Source organism: Sinocyclocheilus rhinocerous, unplaced genomic scaffold (genome assembly GCF_001515625.1).
Source record: "Sinocyclocheilus rhinocerous isolate Xijiao unplaced genomic scaffold, SAMN03320098_v1.1 scaffold584, whole genome shotgun sequence".
Lineage (NCBI taxonomy): Eukaryota > Metazoa > Chordata > Actinopteri > Cypriniformes > Cyprinidae > Sinocyclocheilus > Sinocyclocheilus rhinocerous.
The window spans coordinates 1781586-1792132 of NW_015630348.1; the positions used below are offsets into that span (position 1 = coordinate 1781586).

Genomic DNA, 10547 nt, shown 5'->3' on the forward strand with positions numbered 1-10547 from the left:
TTTTTGCACCCTCAGATTCCAGATTTTCAAATAGTTGTATCTCGGCCAAATATCGTCATATCTGAATAAAAAAAACGAAAGTTTTTATTTATTCAGCATTTAGATGATGCATAAATCTCAATTTCGAAAAATGGACCCTTATGACTGGTTTTGTGGTCCAGGGTCACACACACATTCACACTCTCTCTCTCACACACACACACAGCAGCTCCCCAGAGAATTCTTACATAATACAGAGAACACGCTTTAAGTTTCATCCCATAATTTATTGATTAATATAGACATATACATGATACTGTGATCAATAATATAACAAAATAGAGAATGTGAGGAATATGAGCAGAACATTCTGCTGCAAAGCATGGTTAGTGTGTGTGTGTCTCACAGATAAACCCAGCACAGAGTGACGTTCAGACGACAAACAGTGCATAGAGTTCACAGCCTCAAGAGTTAGTCGTCAGGAGCTACGCTGGTTTATTAATAGCAAAGAAATGCATCACAGTGCTACAGTTACATGACATCTCAGTAGAATTAATAAATAAAGACATTAATATATTAATATTTCAATTTTACTACACAACACTGCAATTAGGCATTTAAAATCAAGTTTTTCAGAAAGAAGTGTAAAAAAGTTTTGACATTTGGCTCAACATAAAGCTTAAACAACCCCTGTCCGATAAATGTTTAATCCGTAGGAACGAAAAATGGAGGATGGCATAAGGATGAGAGGGAGGTAGACATAAAACATGAGAGATGAAGAGGCCCAGTGCTAGCTAAGAGGATTAATAGTCATACGTTGGCATGGAGACGAAGTTGGCCACACGATTAGACAGCCTTGCTTTTATTGTATCAGCCACTTCTTTACAGAGTCTGATGAGTGAGCTGTCGTCTGAGAAAATCCAAGGCAGGAAGTGCAGAAGGAATGAAAGAAGAACGCATGAAACACTTCAGCGGTCTGAGAAGTCTAAGTCAGACACGTCTCTTTCAGATCCGGTGCTTCGACAGTTACAGAATCTTTCCCCCTCCCTTCACCGAGTCATTGTCAGTGCCGCCTGGATCTCTAAACAGTCACTCACAGTACTTTTGTCTCTGGGCTGGATAGATCCTCTGACATCATGGCGGCTACAGCTGAACGCTCATGGATGAACTATCCGTGAGCCATCTCAACCAGCCCCCACACATACACGAACAGTACACACACAACTTTATGATGCTATTGAGAAAATATGCACTGGGGTTTAGAGTGATTTTATTTTACCTTGAAAGGTTAATAGTTAATAGTTAATATTAATGCAGGATGAGTTGAATAATCAGACTTCTGTGCTTGTTATGTTCAGCTGAAGAGAAAAGGCCTCACTATATGACTTATGAGTGTCATTGTTTTTTTTAATCCTGATTTATTTTGAGTATACTTAAATGCACATTTCTGAGCAAAGCTTTACCTGTGGATTCCAATATTGCTGTCATCCAATTTAAAAAGACAATTAAACAAACGTATCACTGATATGTACCTTATTTACCCTGAAATGGTACATTACTATTTCAAAAGTACATATTTATATACTCAAAGTGTATATATTAGTAACTTTGAGGGTACTGCCTCAGTGACAGTGACAGTTTTGTACTTTTTTTTTTTTCTGAGAGTGTATGATCATTTCCTTTCCTCATTTTGATGTAATGTATAATAAAATATTACAATTATTTTATATATTTATTTTAAATATTTAAGTCTTTTTGCAGATTACATCATTACACCAGTAGGTGGTGGCAAAGGGCTGTCTTTACGAGTGAGTCACTGATTCTTTCAATCAACCAGTTCTTTCAAAAACACTGATTCGTTCCAACCAAACGCCATTCAATTCACATACAAAAACATACATTATGCTGCAGCTATTTGGAAATATTTCCATTATTTCCAAATATTTCGAGCAGAAACAGAAAAAGTAACTGACAATGTTACTCAATCTTAACGTCTTTTAACTGTTGTGCAAAAGCCATAATACATAATAATGCTGCCTCCTGTCACACTTGATAACTTTCTTTCAGAATTGTGAGAAATAAAGTCCAATTTGGGTTATAAACTTGCATTTCCGAGAAAAAAACAAAAAAAACAATTATGAGATGTTAACTAAAAATCGAGAGTTTCTATCTCACAATAGAAACTCTCATTTGCAAGAAATAACTTTAGAATTGTGAAATAAGAAGTCACATTTACTTATTATTATTATTATTATTTATTTATGTTTAATACCGTGGCAGAAATGGGTTTTCATACAAAGCCGTGGCGTAGTGTTAGTAATTACCCATATTTAATCCCATATAAAGCAGTACATGAAATCACATATTTCCCCTGATACTTGTAGCTTAAATTACTTTTTTTTTAAACTGATCTCGTCCAAATACTGCTTCTGACTGACGGTCGTCACGACAGCTGCTGTGCCCTGTGAGATGCCAAGGGTGCATCCCCTTTCCTAGGCACCCTCACTGGGTTCTGGCAGGCAAGTCCATACACACACATATTAGCTTTGACACACACATACTGTCTCCCACTGGTAGAAGGTACCCTCACTATGCTTAAATGTGCCACGCTGGGCCCGTGGCACGCACACGTGTGTAACGTGCATCCACGCTGTCTTCTCACTGTGTGCAGATAATAACAAATAGTGCTCATGCAGTCGACCCTCAAACCTCCCCCGCACTACCTGTAACATGTCTCTCGCAGAGCCGTATGTTTCACAGTATGGAAAAAATGTACTAAAGTGCCATACGCCTGGACAAAAGAAGGATCTTGAATGTCTCTCAGCTTCTTTATGAAGTTCAGAGTTTCTGAAATCTTTGCCGAGCCAAGAGGCTGCTGACTGTCTGAGGCATCGCAAGGCCACTAAAGCAAATCCTGGTGCCGACTCCAGTCATAAAGCAAACAAATAGAGTCGCGCTGCTGTCAAACCGAACATTTCTCAGACAGTAGATTGTCTATAGACTCAAATCTGTTCAACGTCGTCTCATAAAATCTGTTGCCATGACACTTCCGCAGCCATAAATCACAGTTAGTCATTCAACTGTTGATACGAAATGGAGGATATGGAGATGTTGCGAGGCCCGCACTTTGTTTGCACCTAGTTAGAAAGAGACGGTTTTATTTACAGCCGTCTGATGAGCGGCTCGGTTATGATTGTTAGATGACATGAATAATGGCTTTGAGAAAGTAAACAAATGGAGGAAGAGATAAATAAATACATCAACAAACAATGAGGCATCAGTGATAGTATGATTACATTTGCCGGGCAGACGCCAGTGCAACATTTATTCTCCTGAAAGACAGATAGCAGGAGGGAGAATGAAAGGCGACCCGTATCCGAAATTGTCATTATTACAATTTTTGACAGACGACTTAGTTTTTTTAACTCGGGCAGAGTTATTGGTTTGCTGGGTAGGCAACAAAAAAGCTAAATAAATAAAAATATGGGGAGAATTTATCCCCTTTATTTGCTTTGCTTTATTTTGCGGCATGCTTATTTGAATGCCTGGAAATAAGCAAATCACGCTACAATCTCTCTTCACTCCCTCTGAGTCTCAATGTATTCCCTATCTCTCTCTTTTCACGCTGTTTGGTGTGGGATTAGAGCTCTTGAGCTATGTTTGAATGGTGTTTATGCAAATAATCACTAGCCTCAGCACAATTATTTAAAGTGCTAACAACAGAGAAATGCATCTCGCTCAGGCTGACAGCAGTCACACTCCCACTTACTGTGGCCATCTGCCTGTGGCGGAACACACTTTTTACTCTCTTTTGCTGTTAAAGGTTGCTCAATATATTTTTGGGAGAAGTGCTGTGTTGATTATCCCCATGAGTCGTCATTGTTAATAATCAGAACGAGGTCGGAGGCCTCGAATCTTCCTTGATTTTGGGCTTTTGAAGAGTTGCTAATTTTAATTTGAGTTTTTTTAATTTTACCATATTATTTATTAGGATGTGTAATTTATTAAACCAGCTGGCTGGGGTGTGCAGGGATCACTGTAAGCAGATGGTTAACTGTTGTTTATATCACTGTATTACTTTCAATAATAGATACTAGACAGATAGACGGTAATGTTGTCCAACTGAGCAAAATCGTCCTCTTTTTTTGTTGTTGTTTTTGGGAAATGGCTGGAAAGCACACTGGAATAATTCTAATAGGCTGAGGACAAGATTTATACCAAGGTGTGCAATGTTGCCAGGGTCTAAATTTAACATCTGCCAAGTGCAAGAAAAAAAGGCTTTGGCAAGTAAATAAAACATACAATGCAGTTGGATGGTAACATCATTAAGAACTGCAATTTAACATAGTTAACACTGAATAGAATAAAATATATAATCTGATCCTTATTAATGGAACTGGTGTGAACAGTTTGTATGTTTTAGATTTGTTTTAAAACCATCTACAAAAGAAAACATCTGTCACAATTCAAACATTTTTTTTTTAAATCTTTGTTATCTTAGAAGAAAATGTATCATCAGAAATTCACTTAGCATGCCTATTTTTTAAACTCCAGGTGGTTACAAATGTGTGGATAGCAAAAATGACAATATGAGAACACAATGAGTCTTATATAATAATAATAATAATAATAATAGTAATAATAATAGTTGTTGTTATTTATTTATTTATTAGTAATGCTGATTGCACTAGACACATTTTTATGCTGTGGATGTTGTGCTTTTGATTTTTGACTCCGATATGAATAATATGAATAATTACTGACCTATACTTGTTACTTTTGAACGGTACTGTAAATATATTGCCAATATTATTATCACAGTTTCCACAAAAAAATAAATAAATAAATAAAAAATAGCAGCACAACTGTTTTCAACATTGATAATAATAAGAAAAGTTTCAGCGCCAAATCAGCATATGAGAATGATTTCTGAAGGATCATGTGACACTGAAGACTGGAGTAATGGCTGCTGAAATTCAGTTTTACCATCACAGGAACAAGTTACCTGTGATTTACCTGTAATTAAATTTTAAAATACTCTTAATAGAAAACAGTTATTTTACATTGTAATAATATTTCACAATGTTACTGATGTATTGCGTTTTTGTTCAAATAAATGCAGCCATGGTGAGCAACTTCTTGTGGTATTGTATATGGTAGTGTACCTTTTTTTTTTTCCTCTTCCTGTCTTTTTTTCTGTTGTTTATTTTAACACTTTGTTTTGTACCTGTCTACTAAAAGTTGCTAATCGTAGTTAGGCAGACTTAAGTAACATTTCTGAAGACTGGAGTGTAAACCCTGTGCACATGACTCCAGGGTGACTCCATCTTTAGTATCAAACCTTATTTTAGCAGTGAAAATCACTGGATTGCGAGGGGTGGAAGGGCTCCTGTGGCAAGAACAACAAGGGTACATCACGTCAGGAGGTAACCTCTGACGCAGGTGCTCATGGGAAGGTGCTAAACGAGTGCAGTGGCAGGCTGTGAGCCTCATTAGGCCCAGATGCTGCCCGACACACTCACGGGCCTGCATACACACACTTAGACAGATGTCGAGGTGGCAGAGGTGAGGACCAGGATTAGGGAAGGGCTCTTGTCTCAGTGATTTAGATCTGAGAAAACAGCTTGAGCAAGGCCACTAAAAGCCCTTTTGGGTGCACCTGAAGCCATAAACCACTGACTGTGTGTATATATGTGCATGTGCACCCGTAAAACCATCTTGACTCCTTTATAGTAGAAGTATGATCATGTTCACGATATCATTTCTTGTATTCATATTCTTTTTTTGGTGTTGTTGTTGTGCAGAAACATCTTGTTTCTTTACTAGTGTGTCAGTAGGAGATATCAGTTTACATTTCCAAACATTCATTATGCCATTAATTGTAATAATCCAGTGAGATTTTTGTTTGCACAAGGAGTCTGACAACAGCCAGTGCTCCACAGAGATCTGATCTCATCATCATCCAGTCTGTCTGGAATGACATGAAGAAACAGAACAAACTTAGACTAAATCCAGAAGAACTGTGGCAACATCTCCAAGATGCTTCAAGAAACCTACCTGCAAAGCTACAGTACTGTTAAAAGTTGTAGGCACTTGTGCAAAAATGCTGTAAAATGACGATGCTGTCAAAAATAATGGCATAAATAGATTTTCTTTATCAATTAACTTCTATAAAATCAATTAAATCAACATTTGGTGTGACCATCCTTTGCGTTTAAAGCAGCTTTTGCCCTAGGTTCACTTGCACATAGTTTTTCAGGAAGCTTTGCAGGGAGGTCTCTTGAAGCATCTTGGAGACAATGCCACGGTTCTTCTGGATTTAGTCTGTCTCAGTTTGTTCTGTTTCTTCATGGCATTATGTCTGGATGAGATGATGAAGAGATCAGATCTCTGTGTGGAGCACTGGCTGTTGTCAGACAAAAATCAAAATAATGGCATAAATAGATTTTCTTTATCAATTAACTTCTATAAAATCAATTAAATCAACATTTGGTGTGACCATCCTTTGCGTTTAAAGCAGCTTTTGCCCTAGGTTCACTTGCACATAGTTTTTCAGGAAGCTTTGCAGGGAGGTCTCTTGAAGCATCTTGGAGACAATGCCACGGTTCTTCTGGATTTAGTCTGTCTCAGTTTGTTCTGTTTCTTCATGGCATTATGTCTGGATGATGATGAGATCAGATCTCTGTGTGGAGAACTGGCTGTTGTCAGACTCCTTGTGCAAACAAAAAATCTCACTGGATTAATACAGTTCTGGCATGAAATTCTAGTTGGTGCAGTCCGATAGGTCTAACTCAATCTGACCTAATGACATCATTATCACATGGCACAGCTGATTGGTTCTCTCCTGTATCGGTAGCCAATGAGCTCGCTGCTCAACATTCAAATATATGACTAGTGCTTGCCGTAGCAGTTGCAGCTTGCTTCAGAAACCCTCCACCTTCCCCAGCTCCACCTGTATAGATCTGCTACGAGGTGATTCATGTATGCTACATGGGGGTTATTTCATGTACGTTATATTTGCAGCAGCAATATTTCTTACATGCTCACAGCAGCATGTTGTGGATGTATTGGCAGTAGCAAGTCTCAGTACTTGCTCTGCCGCAGCAGCAGAGTAGCAGATCTATTCCGCCAAGACCAAACACATTAACATTGTCATGTACATTGCCATGCCATTCCCTCCAAGAGTTGTCATGACAGAGTTACAATTAATGGCAAAATTAATGTCTGGACCCCTACTGACACACTTTCCTTATTGTTGAGCCCTATGCTGGAAAGATAGTTCATCCAAAAATGAAAATTGTCATCATTTACTTAACCTCAAGTTGTTCAAAACCTGTAGGAGTTTGTTGAGGAGAGAAAAAAAAAGTGGATATTGGAAACCAAATAGTTGACAGTAGCCATTAACTTCCATAGCATGGAAAAAAATACTATGGAGGTCAAGTGTTTGATCACCAATATTCTTCAAAATATATTATTTTGTAATCAACAAAAGAAAGAAATTCATACAGGTTTGGACCAACATGAGGGTGAGTACATTTTTGGGTGAACTGTCTCTTTAAGATAAGTTTAAATGTTTCTAAATAAATCTCACAAAATCAATGAAAAAGACTTTGCCTTACGTAACTTGCACACCTTACACCTGCGCATCAAAAACGATGGGTCAGCAGCAGGCAGCCCTGAATACAAAGCCAGCGCGTTGCCTTTAATGCAGTGATAAAAAGTGTGTGTCTGTATTAGTGACATGCAGGATTCGTAAGGCCTGGTCTCTGGACAGATTGCAGCAGCTGGTGTTTGTGTCAGCAGGGTACAGTGAAGCAGTGGCTGAAACTGCTACTGTGCAGTGCCTCATTGCCTACTGATGAGATGAAATGTCAGTTGCATTTCTCCTGCTGATCTGCACCCGGTAGGCAAGCTGTGCCTACTGCGTGAGGAGTCTGTGTCCTAACATTGTGCGAGACCTCTGGATCAGTCATTGGCTGTAAAAGCAACGTGGGCCAGCAGGAACTGTAGTGGGAAAATATCTTAGATGCTCTTGCTATATTTCGTGCAAAAAACGAGTCCATTTCAACGTTGTATCTTAGCAATGAGTAATGCGGATTGTGTGGAAACTTTCTGGGGACTTTTTACTTTTTTAGTTTTGTGTTTTTCCTGGACATATTCATTCTATATATTGTAACAGAGAGAAAAAAGCCCCCCAAAAAACAACAGAGAGCATGGCCATCTGTGCAGCGCTGTTGTACAAGTGTGGACTAAGGGGGGGCAGCTTTGTTCAAATCAGTCTCCGAATGAACTTTGCAAAGACAACATACCCTCTAAAAAAAGTTTTGTACATGCTCTGTGTGACATGAATGGCTTGAATTTACAGTTGCAATGTAAAACTGTTCATAACAGCACAATAAATGTAATAATTAACTGTTAAAATGCCAGAAAAAAAAACTATAAAGGAGCAGAAGTCCACATTTTAAATGGATAGAGCAGGTTTTTGGTCTTGCCCCCTTGCTCTTCTCACCACCTTTTGTTGTTTACACATATTCGTCCAAAGATATGTTTTAATTGCACTATTAATATTTATATATTCTTTTTTTTATAAATATTTTGCATGGAATGTATTGCGTTCCATTACGTGAGTAGTAAGTCGTATCTATCCTCTTGTAGGTGCTGTAACGGGCGTTGACCAAGAGAAGGGGGCCGGCCAAAAAAGACTGCCTTAAACGTTCTTCTTTTTCCAAAATGTTTTTCTTTTTGCTCTGCGGGAGAGCTTGCCTCTTGTCACAGATTGCCATAACACATATCTCTTCATCTCTGAAATATATATAACTACCTTTTTTTCCGCACATAAACAATGAGAAAAACCAAATGGACAAAGTCGGAAAGGAAAAGCAGACTGAAAATGGGCATCTGTCCTCTGATGTTTGTCACCCCCACCCTGACGTTTTTTTCTCTGTAGCTTTTTGGGAGCGGATATCTCTCATCTAAGGACACTGCAAGGAATTTGGACTAATGGATTTGTGATATCTCCATTTTTGCCTCTCCTCCGCTGTGCAATTCTTCCCTTTGCTATGAACTCTTTTGTATGGACTTGCCCTCCTCCTTTCTTCTCCTGTTCCATTTGAACCCCGTTGGATTCTTACTATCATTGCAATCACCCGGGGTTTGGTAGGTATGTCTTTCCTCTGTCCTTCTCTCTCCTTTTCAATATCCTCTCCTCTCTTTTCTCCTCTCTGTCTCCTTTTCTCTGCCACAGCCAGACCCATTCACATTTTTTTTGAAAAATCACCTAAGAGGACTTAATGGCTCTTCTATAATGCACTCTGACCTCTTATCAAATACAGCAACAGTATTTTTCTCCCATAACTCGTAGTCCTTCTCATCTCGCTCCATAAAAAAAAAAAAACGAGGGGATGTTTTATGAGAAAGGGAAAAGACTGCTTTGCAGTTGAATCAAATGAAGACTTTGCACTTCGCTTCATTTTCCTCACTCTTTCTCATTCTTGTCTCCCCTCCAAAAGACCCTTAAAAGCAAAACTTAAAAGTTAAAAGAAGCGAGAGCAAAAAATTCTTAGATGAGAACATTATCTCCGTTTTGGCTTCTTCAGACGTGTGCATTCACAAACCCAAATGGAGCTTAGTGCCATAAAGTGTCAGCCAGTAGTGTTTGTTAATTAGATTGGGTGACTGTAACTCCATTCCAGTCTCTTTCTCTCTTTCTTTCTCTCTCTATCTCTCGCTCTGAAGGCAATGACGTCTTCACCTCACACCAATGACTGTGCCACAATATAACACAGACACCAAATACACGTTTGCCTTTGAACTGAGAACACGTATTGATGTGAATATTGTAGATATTGACATTCCCAAGTGTCTACATGGGGAACATATGTAAATATGTAACTAGCTTTGAATGATATTAATCAAATATATATAAATATATGGTACACCTGACAGTACGTCCGTAATGTGAAAACTTATTTTATGATCAGATATGGGATTTTACTTCTCTGTGTGTCTGAGACAATTATTACAAAAGCAGTAGATGGGGAAGCTAGATTAATGTCATGAGTCATTTACTTACATTAAGCCAGTAATAGAGATTCTGTCGGCTCTGCAGACAGTCTAGCAGAAAGTGCTGTTCTTGTGAATGTACTTTGTATTCAGCCATTTTTAGTACAATAAATGGACTTATCAACATCCGCTTGCTGTGTCTATAGTTTTACTGTCAGATGAGCAGCTGAAATGCATGAGGCTAGCTGTTTTCGGATTGACATTTGAGTACTTGTACATATGTATATGTAAGAGCATCTTATGTCATCACAGTACTTTATTTTTAAGACAAGTACTGAAATGTCAATCCAAAATGTGTTTCCTGGTATACAGTAATATAAAAAAATGAATGAATAGCATTGTGTTATAAACAAAATGGCCAAACTGTTATTATTATTATTATTATTATTATTATTATTATTTGTATATATGTCTGAAATATTTTGTGTATATACTGTGTGTATATATATATGTGTGTGTGAATATATATATATATGTGTGTGTGTGTGTATATATATATATATATA

General features: G+C 38.0%; 1 protein-coding gene across 4 annotated transcripts in view; it reads left to right on the forward strand.

Annotated features, from left to right (window-relative positions):
• The window catches only part of LOC107740130 (protocadherin-1-like), a 168434-nt gene that overhangs the window by 132614 nt on the left and 25273 nt on the right, over window positions 1–10547 (forward strand). The window contains exon 5 of one of the 4 annotated variants that reach the window (XM_016552453.1): window positions 8927–9339. The exons of 2 other annotated variants lie outside the window; for them this stretch is intronic. In XM_016552453.1, the coding sequence (XP_016407939.1) occupies window positions 8927–8955 (29 nt within the window). In that variant the 3' untranslated portion in view covers window positions 8956–9339. Of the gene's footprint in view, window positions 1–8634; window positions 8904–8926; window positions 9340–10547 lie in introns of those variants that run through there. One more of the 4 variants, XM_016552452.1, reaches the window with a different exon arrangement.